General features: G+C 31.8%; 2 protein-coding genes across 2 annotated transcripts in view; one reads left to right on the forward strand and one right to left on the reverse strand.

Moving 5' to 3' along the window:
- LOC106457038 (mitochondrial carrier homolog 2-like) overlaps nucleotides 1-20,111 on the forward strand; it is a 61,016-nt gene extending 40,905 nt beyond the window's left edge. Inside the window, exons 7-12 of the mRNA XM_013916422.2 lie at nucleotides 1,078-1,171; nucleotides 2,867-2,899; nucleotides 10,979-11,046; nucleotides 14,551-14,626; nucleotides 17,151-17,279; nucleotides 19,589-20,111. Of these exons, the coding sequence (XP_013771876.1) occupies nucleotides 1,078-1,171; nucleotides 2,867-2,899; nucleotides 10,979-11,046; nucleotides 14,551-14,626; nucleotides 17,151-17,273 (394 nt within the window). The 3' untranslated portion in view covers nucleotides 17,274-17,279; nucleotides 19,589-20,111. The remainder of the gene's footprint in view (nucleotides 1-1,077; nucleotides 1,172-2,866; nucleotides 2,900-10,978; nucleotides 11,047-14,550; nucleotides 14,627-17,150; nucleotides 17,280-19,588) is intronic.
- A 57-nt stretch (nucleotides 20,112-20,168) lies between these two features.
- LOC106457035 (small subunit processome component 20 homolog) overlaps nucleotides 20,169-26,176 on the reverse strand; it is a 184,195-nt gene continuing 178,187 nt past the window's right edge. Inside the window, exons 59-61 of the mRNA XM_022382842.1 lie at nucleotides 24,786-24,912; nucleotides 20,887-21,032; nucleotides 20,169-20,409 (exon numbers count right to left, since the gene is read on the reverse strand). Coding sequence (XP_022238550.1) covers nucleotides 20,266-20,409; nucleotides 20,887-21,032; nucleotides 24,786-24,912 — 417 coding nt within the window. The 3' untranslated portion in view covers nucleotides 20,169-20,265. The remainder of the gene's footprint in view (nucleotides 20,410-20,886; nucleotides 21,033-24,785; nucleotides 24,913-26,176) is intronic.

Below are 26,176 nucleotides of genomic sequence, written 5' to 3' on the forward strand. Positions count from 1 at the left end.
AAAAATTATCATCTTTAATTTTGGTTTTTCTGAAAAGAAATTATAGAATTCAAATGCCAATTGAATTTTTTATTTCAGATCTTTTGGAAATAGGGAAAATATACACTTGACATTATAAAGTTTGTTTTTTTGTACAATAAGAATAGTTTATTTGTGGGAAGAGGGCTTTAACATGTGTAGAATTGTTAGCATTGTTAGCTTGTTTAGATTTGACATGTTGCTATTGGAAGTCAAGATTGTTTTTTTTTTATTAACATTATTTGAGGCTGAAGTAAGACACACCAGTATATTTACTTAATAATAGCGGTATTACAGTATATGCATTATACAGTTATAATAACTTTTCACCACTTTTTTACCTATTTAAAAAAGTTGTGCCATGCATAAATAGCATAATGGGACAAAACCTCTGGTTCCAGCAATCTAGAAACATCTTGAAAGGACAAGGGTTGGCAAAGTTTGTCTGCTTTATAGCTACAATAGTTTAATAGTAGAAGACACTTTTTCAGTAAATCTGTAATAGGAAATATCTAAAAATTGATTAAAAAACAGGAAGCTCTTTAGTGTTTAATTTTTAATTTAATTTGAATTGACATGTTAAGTAGTTATGATAATTTGTTTATGAATTTGGACCTATAATTTGGAACTTGAAAACTGATTACCAAGAGTTTAGTGCCATTTGAATATAATGGTCCATAATACTATGCATCGTACATCTATGAAAAAATATTTAAAGTATTTTAAACACTGCATACATAAAGGAATGTAAATTGCATATGCATGTTAATGGTACCATTAGTCATTGATAAAACTTTATTTATTTTGATATTGTACAGAGTAGTAAAATTGTTATATTTATGCACTTGAAATGTAAATTTATACAAGCTAACTTTAACAGTACAAATACATAAAACATACTTTAATACTGACTGTGTTTTATGTATAACTTAATAAAAATCTTAAAAACCAAAATAATAAAGTGCACGAAAGTTTTATTAACAAACACGATTTTCTTATACATCATTTATAAATCATAGTGTATTGTGTAAAGATAAAATGTTTAATGTTTCCTGGTAGTGGCCTTATTCCACGACTTATTGGAGAAATTGTAACTTTATGGCTTGCATCATCTGTTACATTTGTCATCAATACTTACTTGGTAGAAGATAAGGTAAGCAACTTTATGTTGTGTGTACTTTAGTAATATTAAAATACAAACATCATTTTTTGTATACAATTTTTACCATGGTATAGTCAAATAGGGAAGGAAGTTTAAACAGTTATTTCTGCATTGCAAATGGAACTAAAATCTTTCTCAAATGATCTTCATGATTTATTAGAAGTTAAAGACAGTGTTAATAACTAGTGGTTGTGTGTTTTCAGAATTGAGCCAAATATTAGAGAGCAGTTAATAGCTGCTTATAATTTAAAAACAATAACATCATTTTTGATGTGAACTAGAAACAAACTAAATAATTATTTGATATTGTAATGGTTTATTATTTATGTGACGTGCAACTTACATGTGCTTTAGCAGGTTTTTTACAATTTATTTGAAACATTTTTTGTAGAACATATTGGCTAGACATTCCTTAGATTTTCCTCAGTCTCTTGTGATTTTTATCATACATGTGGTTGTGACTACACACACACACACACATTGCAGGTATGAGAGCCTCAACTCAGTTTTTTAACATAATTACTTTAAAGTAAAGTAACAGGAAAACCACAAAAATGATGATTGTACTGTCATCTTCATTCTCTACTTGAGGTAAGCAATTGAGTATTGCATATTTATAGCCATTATGTTTATTAAAAATTACTCTAATTATTTAAACACAATGTAATTAATTTGGCCTATTATCAGTTCTATATGTAAGGAATAAATTTTTACTTTTCATTTAACCACAATCATGCAAATTCTTTGACACTGCATTCATGTATTTATATGTAGTTACATTATACAGTTTCTGACTATTATTTATTATTGGGAAAAAAGAAAATACAAATGTTTCACCAACTGACTAAATTATGGGCAACTCTGTTATTTAATACTACTCTTTCAGACACATATGATAATTTTGTTTTTAATACCTGTCATGCATGGTAATAAATGCAGAGTTTGGTATAATGAAAAAAAATTCATAATGTTTCTTTCATCACTAAAGACCCTGTATATTTAGCACTGCTAATAAAGTTGAACTGGTAAGGTATATGAATATCCCAATACATGTTGAAGACTGATTTTTGCATGTGTTGTACCTTTTTCATGTTTATGTGGTCATGTTGTAAAGCTAAGAAGCATGTAAAGTTGGATTATTTAAGATACCGTATTTTCCGGTGTATAAGACGCACTTTCTTACCCCAAAATTTGATGTCAAAATCTGCTTGCGTCTTATACACCAAAGGTATGAATAATATATATGTATATATAAGATATACACAAGCCATGTGTAAATATATTTAAATAGGCATGCATAGTTTAGTTCAATTGAATGTGTTATTTATAACAATAGTAGTTTTTTCTTCTAAAAACATAATTATTTATAATGCTCTCTAAATAATAAAAAAATAAATTACAGTGAAAGCAATGAAGATTTTGTAGGTTTGAACCAAATTAAATAACAGTAAACCTTTCTTTTTTTTATTTATAGTATTTTCTTATTTTTATGTTTTGAGCTCTTTTGTGTTTAGAACAATATGTACTAATTTTTATTCAATAAAAATCTTTCAAATGCGACTGTAGCCTTTTTTTCCTCAAAACTTTATCTTCAAAATAAGGGTGTGTCTTAGATTTCGTAAAATACGGTAAATATTTTGTATTGCAATAGAAACTTCATAATAAAGAACTTTTTATTTATTTCAGACAGTTCGCACTTACATTAGAGCTTCTATTCTGGTAAGAATAATTTATTGGTTTTATTTTAACTCAAAAATTTAAAATTTGGGTTAGGTGTAAAACAATTTCTTTTTCACTAGATTTGATGTTGATTTTGCAATAAGAAAACTAAATGAAAGCAAATTCCAGGAAGGAAGTATGTGAGTAATATATATGTATTGAATATAATTTTATTTTATTTTACTTTGGAAGGTCTTAATTGTCTGTTGAAATAACAGCAAATGGTCATAAGTTTTTTTATGAAAGCTGGAGCATTTGGAAATTATACAAAACATTTTGATTTGTAAACCACCTTACATCTGAAATATTTCTTAAATAAAAACTTTATTTTTTATTTCCATGAAATGAGAAAAGATAAAAATATATCGGTAGGAATATGGTTGTAGTACTGTCTTACTGATAAAACAAGGACATTCTTTTGCAGAAAAAGTTTGAGTATCAGCTAAACAAGAACAGACATTATGCAGCAGCTACTAGTGCTCAACTGTACTTAAAACTAATTGTTATTGTGGTTATCAAATTGTATTAAGTATGATACAGCAAAAATCAATTCAATAAACATAATTTTTTTGAAATGAATACTAATCTCTTCACACAGTAAAGCTTCTTTCTTCTTGAGTTTGCACAATCTACCAAAGAGCCTAACCAGCCTTGTGAAAACTCCCACATGATCTCCTGTGAAACCGTGAATTTGCGCCCCTGCATCATGATGTAATCATGCAGCAGAACACTTCACCAGTAGGAGTGTGAGCATCTATGTGTACAATGACTCCTCCTACATTCACAGTCATGAATCCTCATTCTTTTTCTGGGCACTGTCATGAACAGGTGTGTTTTGAATTTGCTGAAATTTGCAACATTTTCAGTTTTCAACATTCAATTGATTGAGTTTTAACATGCTTAGTACGAATTCACGATTTAGTGTGAACTTTTCTTCTTCTGATTTGAGTGAAGATATTTGTCACCCTGTATAAAATACCAATAATTTGGTGAGAAGTTCTTTATCTGTGGGAGATGTGATGGCCATTGTCCAACATGTGGTGGGGTCCATGATGCAGCCAGGACCCTCTGCTACAGTCCCTTCCATTTACTTCCCTTCCCCTTCTTTCAAGTTTGAAGTTGAAGAGGACGAATTTGAGAGCCTTTTTCCACCACCAGGTTTTGCTTTTGGAATGTCCTTACCTCCTGAAGAATACTCTCAGTCTTCCTTGGATTTTCAAAACTCTATTACTCAGGTATATAAAGTTCTTTCTCTCTCTTCTTCCCATATCTTTTGACTCTTCCCATTCTTTATTACTTGAGCCCTCCCCTCACAATTTCTTTGTTTTACATTCCAATTCCTTTCTAGATCAACTTTGTTCCTGTAACCTTGTGCCTTGTTTCCCTCACCTGATTGATTCTTATATTCTTGCATATGGTAACTCAAACTTCCCATTTCTGGACACCATGTCTTTGGAATCACTCTTGCCAATTTGGGATATATTCATTATTGGCTGTTTTCCTATCTAGTGCACAATTTTTCTGACTTTGAGCCTATCTATCTACCCTCTTTAGGTACCTCTCATCCCTTCATCTTGTGATGGAAGGACTTCATTGTTCCCCCTGATAACTCTTCTAGGGACTCTAGAGTGATCTTGTCTTTACAATGGCCCATTCCACCTCTTTTGCTTTTTCACTTCTCACTTAGTTCTTTTTGTTTATTAGACGTTTTGGGAAGGGATAGCCTACTTTCTGAAGTCAGAATCTTTGTTTTCCCGCTTTTCTTCATCCGGAGGTCTGTGATGGCATCCTTGATTCCCTTGAATCTTCCTTTACTTCCTTAGTTTCCTCTTTGTTCCTACCTTACCTCACATCTTCTGTCTCCTGCTCTGGCCCTTTGCCCGCTGCCCATTCTGTTCCTGTATCCTGACCTTCCACTTCTTTCCTTACTACTCACCCACTGACCCATCCAGTCAGTTAGGGATTGTGGAAGCCAGGCTGTCTTGGTTTGCAAACCTATGGGCATATTTCTCTGCCAACAACTGGGCCATACAAGTTCTTTTCACTTTTCTCCCATCCTCTTGCCATTCCATCTAATCCTGCTTACCTTCAACCTCTGGAGGGATTGGTATTGGATTTGTTGGAAAAACAGGCCATCAAGAGGGTTCATCACCTTTCTGGGTTATTACTTCCACCTCTCTTTTGTCCCCCAAAAGACTGGGATCCAATTATTGGCCCACATTTTTGGATGAAGAATTTTTTCTATCTCCTTTAGTCATTCCAACCTGGCTTGTGAATGACTAAAGTCAATGTGTTGGACACTTTTCTTCACATCCCAATCACCCAACCCCCATGACATTTTCTTTGATTTGTCCATGAAGGGTGCATTTTCCAGTTCCATTCCCTTCTGTTCAGTATAGCATTGGAACCTTTTTCAATTGCATTATGTGTGTTTTTGCTTGATATATTCATGGCCTGGTTCTGTAATTCTATTTCTGAAGGGACTACTGGCTTCTCCTTGCCCATTCCCAGGTAGGACCCTCTGAACACACTTCTCTTCTTCTTTATGCAGCTGCTCATTTAGGGGGACTCATCAAGATTTTCAAGTCCTTCCTTACCCTGACCCAATATCTCACCCACCTGGGGATTCTCTTCAACTCTCACCTCAGCTGTGCCCAGCCTTTTCTAGTTTGCTTATGGGACCTGAAGCATTTGGTTACCAATGTTTATGCTTGGCCTTTAAATTCTGTATGAGAGGTTCTCTCTCGTTTTAGAAACCATGGCCTTTCTGGAATCTCTCATTCCAGTTGGCCACCCACATATGCATCCTCTACAGTGGGCACTGTATGACCAGTAAAACCTTTCCAGGGATCCACTGTCCTCATCGATTCCCCTTCCTCCCCCCTCGATGGGGAGCATCCCTGAACAGCTGTGTGACTTTAGATTTTTGGACTTGGAAGAGTGCTTGCTACATATCAATGCTCATGAACTGCTCACTATCTGTTGGGCATTATCTAATTTCCTTCTCCTCCTTGTAAATCATTTGGTGATGATCCACTTGAACAATTCATGGTTGTGTCTCATATCAACTGTCAAGGAGGCACCCAATCAAGGACCCTCTGCTTTTAGACATTGGACCTCCTCACTTGGGATCCATTCCAGTTGGGTAAGTTTAATCACCTTTCATGTTCTGAGCTCACTGAACATCTCATTGACCATCTTTTTTTTACAAGGACAACATGTCCTATCCACAGAAAGATCACACCATCCACAAACCTTCAGTTGGATCTCCTCCCAACTCAGAACTCCATAAACAGATGCCTTTGGCTCATCCCTCAATACCACATTTTCTCTCTTTTGTTTTCCAGTACTTCACCATTTGGCTCTTTCTGTCAGTGCTGTCAGTCAGGACTGGTCCATCTATTCCTTTATGCCTATGCTCCTCTCCACCTCCTTTTCAGGGTTCTTGCACAGATATGGGATACCCCTTGCAGAGTTATGTTGGTAACTCCTTACTGACCTGCCCCATGGTTTCCATTACCATGGATGGTCTCATCAAGCCCCCTTTCTTCTTTACAAAATTCTGCCTCTTCTGATCTAACCACACGTTTCTCTTTTATTAAAGACTGACATCCCTTCACCTCCATGTGTGGAATTCATCTATCCATCACTTGTTGAACCAGACTCTCCAATTGTGTAACTTTCTTTGTGTCCCACTCTCATTGCCCCTTCCACTTCTTCTGTGTACCTACATAAGTGACCTACCTATTGCTTTTAGTCTATCTTTTACCATTTCTCCCTGGCTGACCTACCTTACAACGTCTTACATCCATCTTCACGTGACTTGTCTGTCTCTACCATTGCAGGTTATTGGGTGCTGCTATCTACCACTTTCTACCTTTCCTGGTACCACAGAATATTTTATTCACCTGTCTTTACCACACTTTCATTCCTTCCTTATCCACAGACCACTTCATCCTACTCCCTTGCCCGACTGGGACCTGAATGTGTTTATTCATGCTCTCACTTAGAATTCTTCTGATCTTTTTGCCACTTGCTCCCTATATCATTTCCCTTTCAAAACTTATTTCCCTCTCCTTCTTGCCTGTGATCACTGCTTCCCTGATGTCTATGCCATAGATTGCTCCCATACTCTATCACCACACTTACCTTTTTCTATACTCTGATCATTCCTTCCTTCCTAAGACTTCCACTGCTAAGGAAGGTAGTTACACTTTTTCTCCCACATCCCTTCCTTCTTTATCCCATCTCTATGATCCTTTTGCCCTGGAGAGACTCATGTGTCCCATATGGGCCATTCTTTACTATCTATTTCACACCTTTATTTTTTGGGGTTCCTGTCAGTGTTTTCATTCCTTGAGACTCTCCCTCTACTAGAGATCTCTCTCCCACCATCCTTACTGAATGGATTCACCAGCTCGTTCATCTGATTTACTCCTCTTGTGTGTCTCCTCACCAGATTCAACACCTAACACATTCTCACTGTCCTTTAGCCCTATGACTACAGATGCTCTCTTTAAACTCCTTTTTTGTGCATGTCATAAAGGTTAATGAGTTATATTCAAAATTCAGTTAAACCACTTTACTATCAGTGTATTTTAATGAAATTAGTATTATTAAGTATATTATAATTCAAAGTTTTATATTATCTATATTTTTATTCCTTTATTTCAAAAGAAACCTCTAACACAATTAAAACTTTAGTTTTGTTGTTATGTGATGCATGTGCAGTTAAAAATATTTTAGCTTGGGTTTCTTCTATTTCTATTCAATTTAGTCTGAATTACTGCTATGATATGTAGATGACCTTCTATGCATATAAGCCCAAATTTCAAACACGTTTCACCTTACAACTGGAGACTTTGAAAGAGGAAGCTGTAAATTTTTCTCCCCCTCTGTTAGTAGCCACACCTACTTTTGAAAGTAAAAAGGCTGTTGCTAAGCAACATTTTTATTCTGAAAGACATGCTTATAATTAATAGAGAGCTTTTTTTAAATTATAATTTCTCAAGGTTATCTTAAAATCTTCAAACTGGCACGGAGTATGCATTTACAAGCAAATTTAACTGTTGTTTTATATTGTTGGACTGTCCTCTGCTAGCACTTAAGTTATTTCTTTCTCACCATATACAAATTAGTTTGATAGACAGTTAAATTGTGTTTGTATTAGTTTTATATTTTTCTTAATTATGTATTAAGTAAGTGCAAAAACATTTTGCTGGAGGCGAAAGTACTTCTGCTGATGATATGGTTATATCACCTGCAGGCACCCACTGACATGTATCAACATAAATAATCAACAGAAAAGAACAGGAAAGTAAAAGAAAACATTAAAAGTAAACTATAAGTGAAAAAAATAACTACATTAAATAACAATGTTTTAATAGAAGTAGTAGAAAAAAATCAAAATTAAATATATTATTTTTCTGAAACTACATACCTTTATGAAGGTTCTTGTCAAATTACAAACAATTTCACTTACTAATTTTATTTTTGAAAAAAAATATGATGAGAGTGATGTTAATTACTTATAATTTAAGTATCAAGCAGAAGTTGTAAGGTTAGAGGAGATTTCTCACTAATTTACTATAGGATCCCACTTGGCAACTAGTGTTGCCTCTCGGGGTATACTTAACCCAAAATTTACATCAAGCTAGGATAACAGAAAGTGCTAATACCATCTGCCCTGGCTCTACAAATGCCCACTGTGAGATGGAGTGTTCTACAAGACCACTTGAGGTTTCTTTATGGTTTTTCTTTATATATCTGTATTACATTGGATGTCTAATCCAGACCGTACCAATTCTATGGACTGTCATGGGAAAATGCCTGCACTAGAGTTATTTTTCTGCCCACTTCTCTGGCTAGTGCTTGTTGGCTTTTACAAATAGGATTTCATGGTCATCTGTTTCACTATCTCCAGTAAAAGAGCACTCTGGACTGAAGGACCAATGGAGATCTGGGCACATTCTTTGGGTCTCCCCTATGCAATTTCTCCCCCTAGTTTAGTGGAGCATGAGAGACCCTTGCTACCTACCTGTACCCAGCCCCTAGTATGGTGGACCATACCAGAGCCCTCACCGGTTGGGACCTAAATGCTGGGGCTAGAACAAAGGATCCTCTATGGTGAGAAGTGGGGCTGATGTGACACCAGTGTGTAGTGCGGGTCACCCTACATGTAAAACTATGGTACATCACAATCTTCAGGTAGACCAAGGTTACAACTCACTATTTCATTCCTTTATATATATATATATATATATCTATTTAATTCACAAATCCTCCCCCTGCAGTCAAAATCTGTTGAGTAGAGTCGAGGTGATCACTTTCCCTCCAATCCATTCCACATTGTACTAGAAAAAAAACAACCAAACAAAACATCACCCCACTCATGCAACTGATATGTGGCCCATAGAAACATAGAATCAAGTGGAGGTGTATTTAATATGGTACTCACCTTCTATAGTTGGTATTGGGTCTGTGGTATCTGACGGTAGAGGAGATGAGATAGATACTTGTCATAAGTGCCATTCTCCCACAGATGGTTTGGACTCATCAAGTCTGAAGGCAGAGGAGGTGAACATAAAAGGTATGATTTGAACAAGCTCCAACCTCACTAAGCATATTGACTGTTTGACAGCTTGTTTGCAAGTACTCAGACAGCCATGTACTTATTCTAACTGTGCTTGCAACACGTTTATGGTTTTTCTGCCTCTTCTCTTCTTGTACATGGGCAAAGAGTATACCCAGGAACGACAAAATGTGTTTTCCCATAGGCATGCCACTATGAAGCCCCTGCCATCGAGTGTTACAACCTGTGAGCACCTCCACCATCTATGGGATTGTATCTATTCTGTGTGTGTGTGTGAAGGTATTTGTTTTGGAAGTTAACATTTTCCTTACCTGAAAATGTATTTTCAAATAGATACTCACCTCCTCACACATTCTCCCCATCTATTTTCCCAACTTTTCTGGTGCACAGTTCTTTTTTGTCTCATAAAAGAATGAGGATTCATGAGTGTTAATGTAAACAGAGTCATTGCCCATGTGGGTATGTTGCACTCCTATTGGTGAAGGGTTCTGCTGCATGATTACATCATCATGTGGTGAGGCAAGTTCATGTGTTTTCACATGAAATTATGTGAGAGCTTTCATAAGGTTGGTGGCTTTCAAATCTCTTTGGCAGATTGCACAATGTCAAGAGGAAAGAAACTATTCTGTGTAAGAGGTGAGTATCTATCAGAAATACATTTTTAGGTAAGGAAAATGTTAATTTTCTCAGAATAATTAAAACTAAATTTTAACAGTATTGAATAACTGAATGGTACTGAATACAATATTTAAAAAGTAAGCTCACTCATTATTTTACTATTTAGCTTTTTTTTTCTAAAAGAGTTATAAGAATATTAGTACTTTATAAATTCTTAATGGCCTTGAAGTAAAAAATTAAAATTTTCATAAGTATTAAATTATCTTTATAGTGCAACTGTATGCAGGGTGATTAGAAGCATATGAACTTTTTTTTTCCACAGTTTGAGGATTTTGAAGGGGCTTTTATGCTGTTTTTAGAAATATCAAGAGATGTGAAATTTTGACATATTATATTAGCTAAATATATTTCAAACATTCCTAGTTGCTTAAAATAATGATTTTAATAGTGAAATCAAAGTATTTTAAATAACTTAGCAATGGACTGCATTATCTTTAGAGATAAAAAAAATTGCAATACAGTACAAAAACAGTTTGTGTTTCAAAAATACGTAATTCTGATGTCTAGCTTGTTTTATGAAAAACTGGGTTAGAACATAGATAAACATCAAAAGAATTATTATTTTATTTATTTTTACCAGCATCTTTCAATTTTTATTTTATTTTCAAATATGCACAGGACTTTACCAGACACATATTTCTATGTTTAACTTTTTGTTATACTTAGATTATTTATAATATAAGTGCGTAGTATGTTTCATATCAATTTTGTCAGACAAATTTATATGCTTTTATTTTTGCTGATGTTTTAAACTTGACATTGTAATACCTATCTTTCCTAATCATATCTTTTTTTTCTTTCACCTACAGTACCTGTCTACTGCTGTTGCATACCCTTTTAGCCTGGTTAGCAATGTCATGGCTGTCAACAACTGTGGGTTAGTGATACTTTTTGTCTCGTATTATATTAGTCAGTTTAAGGGAGAATAATACACTGAAGGTTTGTGTGAGCATTTAGTAACTTTGCTTTTGACATGTTTGTTTACCACACCTTCCAAGATAAATCACAATCCTCCATCTTATGACACAATCTAGAAAAGTGTAATGTGTTAGTTTTCCATTCCAGTATTTGGCAATACATTTCTTATCACTTTAAGATCTTTAATATTTGTTACTTTACATCAGTACATGCACATAAAAGCATTGTTAATACAAATAATTTTCATTGTAATGTTCACCACAAAGCTAACAAATACAGTAGTAATGGGAAATTTCTTCCAATCTGATTTTGAACAAGATGCATTGTAATCAAATTTGTTATTGACAGATTACATCTTACATGTGCTCCACAAATAACCATTCATAAGGTAGAGTATTAATTCAGTTTTACCTTTACTGATATCTTCAGTACTTAATTAAATGGTCATAAATGAACCTTTTCCTATACTACAGTTATTAAAAATCTAATATTGTATTCCATTCAGGCATTTCTTATGTAAATAATGTAGTATATCATCATTATACCTATAATTTAAGGATAATGTTTTAGAGCATGCCTTATCTTTTTGAGAAATATTCAAAAGCATTTATCATGCCACCACTGACATTAAGTAATAAACAAGCTTAAAAACTTGCTTACCTTTTCAAACAACTAAAAAATCTTGAAGAAGAACTCGAGACAGAGTTTGAAATATTATCATCTCAACAAAACTTTAAGCAGGAGAGGATCCATAAAGAAACACACACTACCATTTCAAACACACTGCTAAAAGTATGCACAAAAATATCTAAAAAAAAACAATTCTGTAATCTTTGAGGCTAACTATCTTGAAGAGTAACAAAAAGAATACCAATACACACACATTTGTGTGCATCATGCTTGGGTATAGCTTCGTGTCTCATTGTCTTCATTATTTGAGCTGTTCTCACAAATGTGTCCATTTATACTCACTTACAATGTTTGTCAATAACAAAATACAATACACTTTTTAAGGTAGTAAAAATAAATATCAAGTCCATTCAAATGAAAGATTGGGCTTCATATTTATATTTAGTATATTAAACAGTTTGTCTGCTAAATAATTTAAAGTAATAAATTAGTAGCATAAATGCTAATATATTCTTCAAATTTTATACAAGTTAACTGTGATGAGTACAAAAAAACAACTAAAAACACTTATTGTTGTTTTATTAGAAAAAAAAATATTAATACGGTACACCCTAAAGCATTACACAGAACTGCCTTACACTGATTCAAGCAGCATTAGCCTTAAACTGATATACGTAAAATAAAGCAAGAATACAGCACTAATTCATACTATTTTAACACTACTATCATGTCATCCATACAACTATCCTATACATTGACATATCCACTATAAACGACCAATTTATGCAGTGTATTTCACGTTGAAATGTGTATCATAAAATAACCATTCAGCTGTATAGGTTAACCAAGTTATGAATGTTAGGCCTACTTATTTGCTTACTCTAATCTCAATCAATACCAAATTTGTGGTCTGCTTTTGGGGAATCCACGTAAAAGCGGTTTTGCAAAATACCTGGGTTCCCTAAGGGATTGGGTGAAAAGTTTTACATTTGTGCAAACCTCAGGACTGAGACGATCCTTTTTGTACTGTTTGGGAAAAGTTATTTGACACACACATGCACTGAATCTTATTATATATATTTACCTACACTAAGAAATTAACTGACAAATATATCATAAAAAATTAATTTACAAGATAACCCAGTTTCATGTTATCTTACATGCATACTGACATGTGCTTTACAAATAATCATACATAAGATACAGTATTAATTTAAGTTACCTTTTACTGATACTTTCAGAACTTAATGTGGGCCACCAGAGTGGTACAGCGGTATGTCTGTGGACTTACAATGGTAAAAAATGGATTTGCAACCTATGGTGGGCAGAGCACAGATAGCCCATTGTGTAGCTTTGTGCTTAGATATAAACAAACTTAATGTGGAGCAGGATTTTCCTTATTACTCAGTTTCAGATTCTGCTACCTGCTTGAGGAGAAAGATTTACATAACTAGTATAGCTGGTTTATCAATGAATTTATAATTAACTTGAAATGATTTATTTTGATGTTACTCAATTTTAATTTGTATGCATGACCATATTTTGCTGGTGTTTTGTCTTATTAAGCACGTGGGTGTGTATATTTAGTCAAGTACACATGTTACAGTGGCATTTATAAATCTGATGTAATTAAAAAAATCAAAATATTTCAGTAATTTATCACAAAAATAATGTCAAACATGTTAATATCTAGAACAAGTGTCTTAATTTATTATCATTGTATGAACATGACCAGACAGAGGAAGTGGGTAGTTATTAAATATAGAATAAAAAATGGTTACATGTATATTTAATAGGAGTTTCCAGAATCTAGGCAAGTTAAAGTACTGGGGATTTTCATAAGATGATTTTTTTTTGATTTAATGATTTCTTACCTTTCTGTATTGTTATAACCTAAAAATGTTAAACCTAATGATTATTGAGATACATAAATGATGCATTTTGTTGTAATAAAGAACATGTTGAAGATTATATGAGTCAGGTGTACCATGGTACTTAGATTAATGTTGAAAAATAAAAAGTTATTTTTTTAACTCTCACTGCTTGTGAAAATACTGTTTCAGAGTTGCTGAGGTACATTGTTTTGTACATTTATGTTGTAAATTTTTTTTCAGTAATATAAATTAGTTTGCATAGACGTTAGATTATAATGCTTGCAAAAGTCATATACCATCGCTATTTTATATGAATAAAGTAAACACTATTGCAACTTTACAGTAGGCAAGTTTTGATTTTAATGATAATACTGTTTCAACCCATAATATTAGATCATTATCAGGTAACTCTTACATGATGATGACTCGATATAATGGGTTGAGATTTTATTATTAATATCAGGACTTACATATGCAAAAAAGTTGCTGTTATTCTATTTTAGAATTAATTGTTCAGTTCAGTAAGTTTCTTACTAAGCACTATAGCAGTTTTTTTACAATTCATGAAAGAAATAATTAACTAAACATGTTGCCTAAGGAATATACATTCATTTAAAATGTTGAAATAACTATTAGTTAAGTATCTGTGCTTTTATGTTAATGTGTGATTCTTATTACATTGTGAACTGATAATTAAATGATGTGAACATTTTACTGGAATATTAAACCTCGGGCCACATGCTGATTTAACAGTGACTGCCAACTTTTACTGTGGTAGAAAGTATCCTCACTGTTGTTATAAAACACAAACAGTGAAATAGGAAATATTTTAGTAATGTCATTTTACCATATTTGTTTAGAACATGTTGGTAATTGAATTATTTTTCATTTTAGTTGTAAAAAAAATCATATAATTTTACTTTTCTGTCTACAATGCCACTATGTGTTATTATATATAGACTTGCTGCAGGAATGCCACCAAATATGCCAATCTATGCCAGTTGGACTGACTGCTGGTCTCATCTTAAGGCTATTGTAAGTAGAGAATAACAGTGAAATTACTGTTTCTACCAATTAAGTACAATTAGTTCCATCATGAAAATAATGTAATGTGTGGCGATTTTGTTTTTAGCATGTTTTTGTTGTATAAGTAGTGATAATTGTAAAAAAAAAAAGGCATTTAATGTGTTATTTAATGTTTAGTACAAAGATAACTTTTTCAAATTCAACCTTGTTTAATATTTTTTGTGGTATAATGAGCTCAGATTGATTTTTCTTAGAGCATTGGGATAGGTCTTCTGAATAAGATATCAACTACAGAGTAGTTCTGAATTTCCCTGAATAATTGAGTTCATGAGAACGAATTAAAGAGACTGGACACAATGAAAAAATCTTTATTATATCAAAATAAAAAAAACAGTGTATGTATACTTACTTGGTTGAGAAAGGATGGTCACTTTTACTGGTTGGAACTGTTCTCTCTCTCTAAAAACTGACTTCTTCAAGGTTGCGTACCAGACTGTTTAAACCTGATGTTCCTTACTTAACAGGTAATGTCTGATTTACCCAGAGTGACTAGCGATACTACGTGACTATTCACTGTCATTCAAACATAACCTCAAGATGTCACCTGACCCACCATTGGAGGGCTGTCTAGATCCTTGCTCAACATGCTGCATTACAGCCATACTTTCCATGGGCAGAACAGGTGTTATCTCCAGAGAATGACAAATAAACAAAGGCAGCTAGAATGAAATCAACTTAATGAATTTCTTGATCGCATGTTATGTGAAAACTGCATACATACAGAATAACTGATAAATTTTGAATAATATGTTAAAATAATAAGGTAGAAAATGCATGATATTCTTATTTACCACACCATCAACAAGTTTTAATTCTTCCGTAAATTCTTTGGCATTACATGTACACTACAGTAATTGTAAAAGTATTAATTCATTGCTAATTGTTGATGGAATTCCAATTTATTTTTTATTATTGCTGAAAATGCTCAATTTTGTATTCAACATTATTTTAAGAGCAATAAAACATTAATCTGTCATGCATTTTTTAAAACTAAAATTATTATTTTATCTTATAGAAACATTACTAAATACCTTCTGTCCTTTCCTACCCTGACCATGGTCAGTGCTCAGACATCATTTGTTAATAATAGAAATTAAATACTCCATATTGCAAAAAATGCAGTATAATAATAAAGTTAAATAAATTTATAACAGATTCACTTTTTTGAGTTTTTAAATAACATTGAAGCTTCAGCATTTAGAACCAGATTTGGAAGTGTGATACATGTCTTTGAACATGCAGAGAGTAATGAGTGAATTAATATTTATATGCTGACAACAGTTAATTAAAATGCATTACTGCTTTATGTTACTACAAATCATAGCTAATATACTATACACTATATAGAAGCATATGAAAACAAGAATAAAAATTTTCATGTAACTGACTTTAACTATAAATATTTGAAATTTTACATACACACACTGAGATAAAAGCAATAAATATGAATACAAACACTTTGTTGACTAGAAGTGATAAGACTGGAAAGTTCAATATATATTTTCATGTGAACAAATATTACTGGTTATTCTATAGTACAAGATCCAGTTTTGACAACAGCAAACGACTTTAAATATTTTTTCTTATGACAGAATGTCATCATAGATTTCTCTCTTTTTTTTTTTAACTAACATTTTTTATTTTGTTAAGCTCTTGGTTTACCGACAAGTTCTTGAACACAAGTTTGATTATATTAATTTGTAAAAGGGTCTAAACATTTATGTTAATTTCTCAAAGAGTCTAAATGGATTTTTACTACATACACACGAGTGATAGCTCACATTGTTTCATTGTTCTAATGTGAACTTCATTTGGTGTTTATTAGAATGTTGTGTGTAGTTGAAAGCAAGTTTGTAAAACAAAGGTTTTGGGAAGCAAACCATCATATAATATGAATGCTTCAGCTTGTTAATACTAAAGTAGGCAACAGTTTTGAAAACAGGTCACATATCTGTATATTTAAGTATGAAACCTTTGTATCTCTTTATTTTTATATTGACTTTGACACACTTTCACGTCATATGTACTTTCCAGCTAAATGTAGCCTCATGTTTTCATAACTTTTAGTTAATGTTTTCATATTTCCCTTGCATTTCATTTTCAATATCATCTGTTTGTTATTAGTTGTATGTTTATGTATTTTAGTACAGTGTAAAAAAACAGTCAGCAGTGAATGACTAAAACCTAACTTAAATGTTTATTTATGTAAACTAGTCAGAGAAAGGAGAATAGAAGAAATATACTTACACTTTATAATACTGGAAAACATATATACTTACACTTTATAATACTGGAAAACATATATACTTACACTTTATAATACTGTAAAACATATATACTTACACTTTATAATAAAGGAAAACATGTATACTTACACTTTATAGTAATGAAAAACATGTATACTTAACTTTAATATACTATGCTACTTTTCTGGGTTGTACTAAACTATATCTCTTGAATTTCATTTTTAAAGAGTCAACTTAAGAGGGGATCCAGCATTTTGTGGCGATATTACAGTGGACCATATATAATAGATGAGAAAGGCAGGCCTGCATATGCAAGTAGAGCACAGTTCAATCGACCAAAATCATCATAATCTGAGGTCTGTTGTTTCAAGATACTACAATCATAAATACTTTTAATATTAACTGTTTCCTATTGAATAAATTGTAGTAGTTAATGCTATGACTCATAACTCTTTTAATATTAACTGAGATTTTAATGTCCTTAGTTGAATTTTTTCTGTATGCTTTGCTTTTAATTCAGTAAAGCAGTGAATATTTTGAATTCTAGACAGCAAAAAAAAAAACCAGCTATTTTTTAGCTGTATGACTTGTGTGTTCATATATTAACTATAACTTGAATGTTTGTCAAACAATTTTAGGATAAACATTTCTTTGAGTACAATTATTGTGAGAATGAATTATGAAAGTGTGTAAGAATAGTTTTGTTAAAGTCAGCTGCAAGAACATTTGTCAGGATCACAAATCACATTTTGGTGTTGGAGAGTGGTGTGGTCTGTGTGTTTTATCATTTACTGGTTGATGGTCTGTCACTTATCCACAAATAATTCTGTTATTATTAAAATAAGGATGTAGCTACAGTGTAAGTTATAGAGAGAACAAGTGAGAAATTTGGATGTTCTTCAGAACAAGGAAACACTGATTTTAGCTTATCTCTTCTAGTTCTGGGCTACAAAGTTAGATTTTAGTCCAGTTCTAAAGTTGTACATTCCAGTTTTTCTCAAAAGTCTTTTGATTGTTTTCTTCAAATAAATAGTTGCCTTCTGTTTACTATGTATAAGTCTATTTTTGTTTCCATTATTTGCTTTTTTTATTATTCTGAGCTGGTAGGGAGTTTGATTATGCTTCAGTCAATCAGTTGATAGTTACAGAATACAATACAAATGTTGTTGGTTTTCTGTGGCCAGTTAACTTGTTTATTTAATAGAGGAACTATTAACACATCTTGAAGAGTGTCGGGGCATAACTTTGAGTACGAAAAGATACATAAATGTAAACTATTTAATTTCCCAAATACAGAAATGAATATTTATTTTTGTGTGTAAGAACATCAGATGAAATTAAATTTATATATATATATTTTGATTTTGCCAAATTCAAATCTAGTATCATTGTTCTTTCTTCATGTACACACAAATCAAGCTAGGTCCTAGGAGGTTGGTTTAATTGAATTCCAAACTCAGTCAGCAATACTCTATCACTGGCTAACTAACTGTTGTTGAGTTCATTTGTATTTAATGTCAACAACAATGGCTAGGAAAGCAGTATCAAAATGGTGATGTATTATAAGGAATATTGTTGATCCAATTCTTGCATCCAGATACACAAGAACATCTAGTTGAGCTTTACATGTTTTGCATGCATGTGATGAACAAGCTTTTAATTTTATAATTTGTGATTAAATAACTATTTAAAACAATCTAAGGATTCTGATTGTTTAGGTAACTGTAAAGCATTTCTTAGCTTTGTGTGTGTGGAAAAATGTTTTACGCATATTAAAGAGTTACCTTGAGGATGTGGTGCTATATCATTTATAACTTCAAAAATGTTAGTGAGAATGGAATGTGTACATTAAGTTGTAGAAAACATTACAGATAATGATACAAAAATAGCTCGGAAAAACAAAAGGAATTTTAGTAATTGATGACACTTAGATAGCAAACCTTTTAATAATCTCTGACAAAATTAAATGCATTTTGACACCTTGCTTCAAAATTCATATTACTTTCAGCTTTCAATGAACAGGTGTTGACTTGCTGTCACTAGGAGATTCTACAATAGAAATATTTTGGCCAGTTTCAGTGGAACGTCCTCTATTAGTAGTTAAATTTTTTTTATAAAAATGTGGCAAATTGCACTAATACTTATTCAAATAGTACATGTGAGTTTGGTGTCAAACAAAAACTGAAATCAAATGTGTAACTGAGTCAAAATTTTATACTCCACTTAGAGCTTGGTGTACAATTATTTTATTCACTATACATATAATTCTGTAATATATAGTCCAACTTCCGTGATGATTTGTTATCTCAGTTTAGTTACCAAATAGATTTTATTTGAATCCTTTGTTTTTTCCTGTTTGGGTGTAAGATAAAATAGGAACTCATCTGGATATAATCTACATACATTTTTCTCACCACCTTGGTGTGAAAACAGATTTATCTGCTTTTATATCTCGATTAAAATAAGAGGTATGTGTGTGTAAAAGTTTCACTAAGTTCTTTCAAAATGCAATTTTTGCCACATTTTTTTTTTTATCAAAAATTATCTGCTTGAGTGTTCATAATAAGGGAACCATAAATCAGAATCTGTAGATCTGAGAACAAATATTTATTGTTCTCTTACATCTTTCAGAAATTTGAAATATTAAAATTTATATTTTGTACAGCTAGAAGACAGAAAAAATGGCCTATGTCATCAGTGGTGCCATCTCTGGATTGGAAATAAGGAAGCCTAATTTATCATTAATTTGTTTTAATATCTTGTAAAGTTTGGGTTTAAAGGCCTGAATTGGTAGCATTATGGTGTTTGTTTATAGTCTGAAGTAAGTCGTTCGGCTAGGAAAACTATTAGAGACAATAAAAAAACTTGTTTTATTGCAACATATGAGCTTGTAAGTATGTTAAAGCTGTTGTAATTAATTTTAATAAGCAAATAACAATGACTACCTAGTCTTTACATTTAAATGCAGGTGTTGACTAGAACTGGTGATTTCCATGTATTTGTTTAATTCTGTAACAAGAAAACATGTTATTTTACACAAAACTGTGGGTGTGTGTTTAAATCAATAGTACTACAGAGACAGCTTGATGTTTTATATAACAGCTGAAGGTTGTGAGATTGAAATACAGTAAATCGCAGGTATAAGATTTAGGATTCTCTATAAATAAAAACTGTATTTCAATAAAGAACTATTGAAAATTATTTATAAAAATCATTTCCATGGTCATAGAATTTCTTTGGGGATAAGAAAGATCTAATTCACTTTTAATATTTTTCTCACAGAATAAGCATATAATATTTACATAGTACATTAACTAAATACAGATGAGCTTATTCTTAATATTATGATATCATTGCCATTTCTGAAAGTTTGGCTTTTTTTATCTTTTTTCCCTTTTGTTTTGCCATCTTAAGTTTTTTAGCATCTTTCTTCTTGACTTGTTTTTTCATCTTTTTCCGTGCACTTCTCTCTGGATTCACAACAGCCTAGAAAGAAACAAGTAACAAAAAAGAAAGCAAGTTATAGTGAACAACTAATGCATATTAACCTTTTAAATAGCTTACTGCTTGAACTTTCAAGATAAAAGACTTTCAAAACTATTACCATAAATTTTGGTGAGATGATGTGTGGCAAGCAGTTCAATATGGTAAATGAGGAGAGGTAAAAAAAAAAAGTCACTGTTTAATATATACATACAATAATAAATAAACTTGATATTCCAAGAATTGTTTAATCTACACTTTAATCAACATGTGTTATTGGCTTATACTAGTTTCAGAGAATTCTACTTCTCATCAGTAAACCTATAGTGACTACAAAGCATGTTCGCACCAACAATATGGTTAATACATACAAACTAAAAGCTCATTTATTTTAAGTTAGTCAAAAAAGGAAAGAGTACAACCATACGAGATATTACTCTCGATATTGAGCAAATAAGATACATTCATAATAAAACATACTTCAAGTGTTTTTTCTCTCTTTCTTTTGGTACGTTTCTGAACTATGAAGCTTTGAACTTGGGCATACTCTCGTGTGAAGATTTCTACTCCCACTACACCACGCATTAGTTCTACCACCTCTTGGGCCAACGTCTTTAGTTCTGGAACTAATGTGAGAGAGAGAGAGAGAAAGCAAAAACTGAACATATATTACCATTAACAAAGACACACAATTTGCAAAGTGCTGCTTAAAGAAGAGAATAATTTTGACTCTCTGTAAAAAAAAGAAAAGAAAAAAAAGATTGTACTCAGCAGCTGTAGTGTACATGTTACTCTTACCAGACAAAACAATTATGATACTTTAAAGGGGTACCATAACTAAAGAAGTCTACATTTTCATAATAGGAAATATGATAAAGAGATGGGTAGCTTTTGGTATATGTACCATAAAACTGGAACTGTTTTGGAATTTATGGTAAACTTCCATAGTTTCAGTTTTGTTGATCACTAAATGAAAAACTCATTAATCCAGAAGAATCTATCTTTGTCCATCAGCAACTAAGCCTGCAAACATCAACCGTTGTCCCCGCCTTGCAGGATGTGTTTCTCTAATATAAGATTAGGAAAAACGTTCCTTTTTGCAAAATATTTCTTTCAAATGTGTATTTTTCAAACTTACATCACTGAAATGTTTGCTATAATATTTTCACTTGCATACTTACCAATTTTAGCCCTCATGTCTGGTGAAAATATGTTGTATTTACCACATTTACTCCTCAACAGGGTACAATAAACTGCAGATAATTATTAATTTACAAATTTCCTTATATTCTCATTAGAATCATTAATAAGCAGCACAGTCCTCTCTTGTCTTTTAAAATAAATAAAAGTGAAATGATAGTTTTTAACTTACAGAAAAGGGGTATTGGTAACATTCATCCAGACCAAAACCACACATTTAACATTTTATTTCCTCTTCATGAAGTGAAATACTTGAACTTGTCCCCAGGTTGTTCATCAGGTTTACTTGTGTTAATGTCTCAGATCAATTGAGGTTACTTTTGGGTATTTTTATATGGATATTTATTTTTGAGTTCTAACTTTTATGAACTGGCAGTACTTGCAAAATTATTATAAACTAATTCAAGTAAAAATGTTTAGATTTATGGTATATTTATACATTTTTGAATAATGAAATAACCCGCAAATTATATGGACTACTACAGTTTAAGATACACTAAATGTTAAAGTTGATATCTGTATACTATGGTAATTCAAAGATAAAACAAGTTAAAGTCATGCAGTCTCCACAAAAACAAGAAGAAATGACATGATGCTGAAGTCAAGATGAAAATAAAACATTTGTTTGAGGTAAAATGGCAACTGAACATCATAGTAATAGGACTGATGCAAATAAAAAAGAAAGTGGAAAGAAATAAACTAAAACAAATTATCTTTGAAAGGAGTTGAATGAAAGTACACATGATCAGCAGGTAGAAAACACTAAAACAAATTATCTTTGAAAGGATTTGAATGAAAGTACACATGATCAGCAGGTAGAAAACACTCTCAAATTGGGAAATGAATTATTATCTTCAAAGGTTGAAATGAATCTGATCTGAGATTGTCAAAACACAATACCCATTCTCCCTGTTTCTGACCAGTCAGAAAATGTGTACTGGAATACATACACTAGGCCAAGTATGATAAAATGCACTATCCCATGAAACAAAGTTCCTTGATCTATTAGACTGCTGAATTTAATATATTAACTCATCTGGATTTATGATGTTCCAAATAAGATCTCGGAAAGACCAAAAAACTTTTGGTAGATATGAAATATAAATAACAAGAGAGTAAGTTATGAGGTAGTTGCATACTACAGAATTTAAGAAAAGTAATATTAACACTCATTTTTGTAAAAGTTGATGGACTGGACTTAGATTAAATTGTTTGTATGGTTTCTCTACAGCAATAATGTTTGTGCCCTTGAACAAATGTCAGTAGCTTGATATATTAAATGTAAGTTACTTAGGAACACATTATAAATATTTTGTTACTTCTACAACAATAGATCAAACCAACATGCAATAAAATTACTACTTACAAGAATGGAAATATCCAGCAGCAAAAGTTATTTACTCACTTAAGTACAGATTCTTGCTGAAATCTTTGCCAATATTAAAGATGCGGCACACAGCCATGCGGTTCATTTTAAATTTGGAAGCCTGCCACGTCAATTCCTATTCATTTGATCATTACTTTGCACTTAATTCATAAAATATGTCATCTACTTTTTATTGTATGCAGAAATATTCAAATAAAGGAGGATATGTACTTCCTTATGATTGTTAAAAAACAGACAGCCTTGTTGCTACATTACATGACAAATGAAACCCATACAGAACTTGTGTAATCTGCTATTCTTATTTCAAAGTTAAAAGCTGTATTGAAGTTAGTTGGGAAAGCTATATGTATATTTCAATGTTTTCCATAAAACATGACTGCATTTTAATAAACAATGCAGTAACAGCAGAAATGTTCATTACATTTTACGTGAGGCTTGATTACCAGGTAATGCATCGAAGTTGCATCATTTTGTTAAAGTGTTATAGGCTAAAAATACAGTATAAAGTTGGCATATACAAAGCTGTTACTAGCCTTCATATATGTTTTTATAGGCAGCATTTTAAGTAATTTAATTTTAAGTGTGTTTAATAATTAAGAGCTCAAAGACTTGAAATGATATGACTGTATAACTTTGAACAAATCCTATTACTGTGCAAGATTCCTTGCATTTTATCTCAATAGAAAATGTCATTTCTTCTAATTTTTTGTTAGGGGGACTACCATATGTCTTACATTTTGTAAAATTATACCCGTGACATCAATTAATACAGCAGTCTTTAGATCAGAATTAAAAGATTTTATTACTTGAAAATTTCCTAATCTAATATTTTAATGCGCTATATATAAACATTAAATGACAACATTAAACTATAAGGTAATGAGCAAACTGCACTAATAGGCTAATCTGTCATATAACTAACTGTAATAACATATCTGATAAAATGAATAATATTGTGTTATTACTTCTTACCTAAGAAAAAACCTTAAAATTACTTAAATAAAATTGACAATATTCACTTGCTTATTCACACCCTAACAGATGTTCATGAAAATTGATGGTATATGTATTGCCTAGACCAATACCATGTATGCCATATCCCAGCTAGCCTGATGAGTCCTAGTACTGGGTGAAAAGCCTCATTAGCACTAGATATGACAGATTTGGTGTGGTTGACATATTATAACATATTCTATTTCACTTTCACTCATTGGTTCTTAGAATAAAAAAATGTTTTACAAAAAACAAAAAATGAGAGCTTTCCTTCAGATTTAACTGATCTTTAGTGCTAGAACCTACAGTTAAACATGAATGGTTTCTCTTTGTCTTTTTTTTTTACATTTGTATTATACTTGAACTGCCTTTATAGGTCATTTCACATGTGAAAGTTAGTGATGATTAATATACAATAAACCACACATTTGTCAAGTAACTAGTTTTGATATTCACTTGATGATGTAAGATACTTTGTTTGATGAAAAGTTAATTCATGTTAAAAAGTAAATTCTTTATGTTTGTACTTTCTTTCATTGTAATCAGTGAAACAACTTTAGTAAAGTTCAAAAGCTCATGTGAAGAACTAATAGCAAAAAGGTTATATGATTTTATAATTTGAGGGGTATATACCCATGTACAAGAATATTACTTGATTTTTAATAATAGTACTTTCATTTTAAAGCTGATTTATTCCTTTTTTTTATGGCAAATTTTAAGTTTTTCATATCTAATCTAGACTTTGGGCATCAACCAATGTTACATGTATTGAGACAAAGTAAAAATGAAATTATTTTACCTGTTTGTAAAGAGTTATCTGATAGTTCTCGACACAGACTTGGTAGCATTAGTGGAAGCCACCTAGTCAACTCCTCTTGCGTCATGTCCACAGAAATAGCTGCAAGCCACTTGAAAACACAGGAGCGCTACAAACAGATTGTGTATGAAGAAAAGTGCCTTGTAGACAGTATTAGCGTATTAGCACATATACAAAAGAAGTTTTACAAAAATCTGTTTTTGTTGTACAAATTTTAGAAATTTAAATATAAGAACATCCATGATACACATTGTAATTATCATAATTAATATTTATCAATATAATTTTAATACTGAAATTAATACTATACTCATTACATACAGTATTAAAGTAGTACATTACCTACACTGCAATAATTAGAAGAGAAACAAATAAACAGTCTAGGTTTAAATTTCCCTTCCCACAAATTTCTGTTAATTTAATAGAATTGGATAATGAAATTGTATTAAGGTATTTTTCATTCAAATTCATGAATTAACAACACACTATAAAAAAAAACTGATATTTTGTGGTATTTATTTAAATAAATTAAGTGAAATTATAAAACCAGTTTTGATGAAGTGGAGGAAGTTTTTAGAAGCATTTTTTTAATATCTAGAGATAAATGTTCTGGGGATATACCAATCCACAATTGTAGTAAAAACAAACAAAATTGTCACCCAACCCAAATCATTGTATTAATTATATTTAATAATTAGGAATATAATGAAGACCTGCTGAACAAAACAACAGTAATTCAGAAATCATGATCATCTTAAAACCCAATCAATCACCACTGAAAGTGCTTATGTATAAGCTAATAAAGCCTGTTTTCAAACAGGAAACAAAGGAAGTTACACAAATGAGAAACTATATGAAACAAAGGTTCTACTTTGTAATGTCATTGCTAGAATAAAAATGTTACTGGTCAACAGTAAGGAAAGACTATGACTGGTAACCTACATTAAAACTGAGATGAGTACAATTAAGGAAAACCTAGATCATGACTGGTAATCCACATTAAAATTAAGATTAAAATAGTTGAGGAAGACCTCGTACATGACTGGTAATCCACATCAAAACTGAGATGAGAACAATTGAGGAAGACCTAATACATGATTGGTAATGCACACTAAAATTGAGATTAGAATAGTTAAGAAAGACTCGGCACATTACTCGTAATCCACATTAAAGTTGAGATGAGACCCTCATAGATTAGAAAGATGCTCTTAAGAAGTTAAATATGATGATTTAATCTGACAATGTCTAGATGGAAGATTTGAAGTACAGTGTTGAAGTAGAAAATGTATACATGATAGGAGAACCAGAGGCTTTAACGGAGTAACCCAATAGAGAGAATGAAGTACATTCATCTAGAAGTTGTCTTCCTGAGA

This window comes from Limulus polyphemus, unplaced genomic scaffold, assembly GCF_000517525.1.
Source record: "Limulus polyphemus unplaced genomic scaffold, Limulus_polyphemus-2.1.2 Scaffold284, whole genome shotgun sequence".
In the NCBI taxonomy this organism is placed as follows: Eukaryota; Metazoa; Arthropoda; class Merostomata; order Xiphosura; family Limulidae; genus Limulus; species Limulus polyphemus.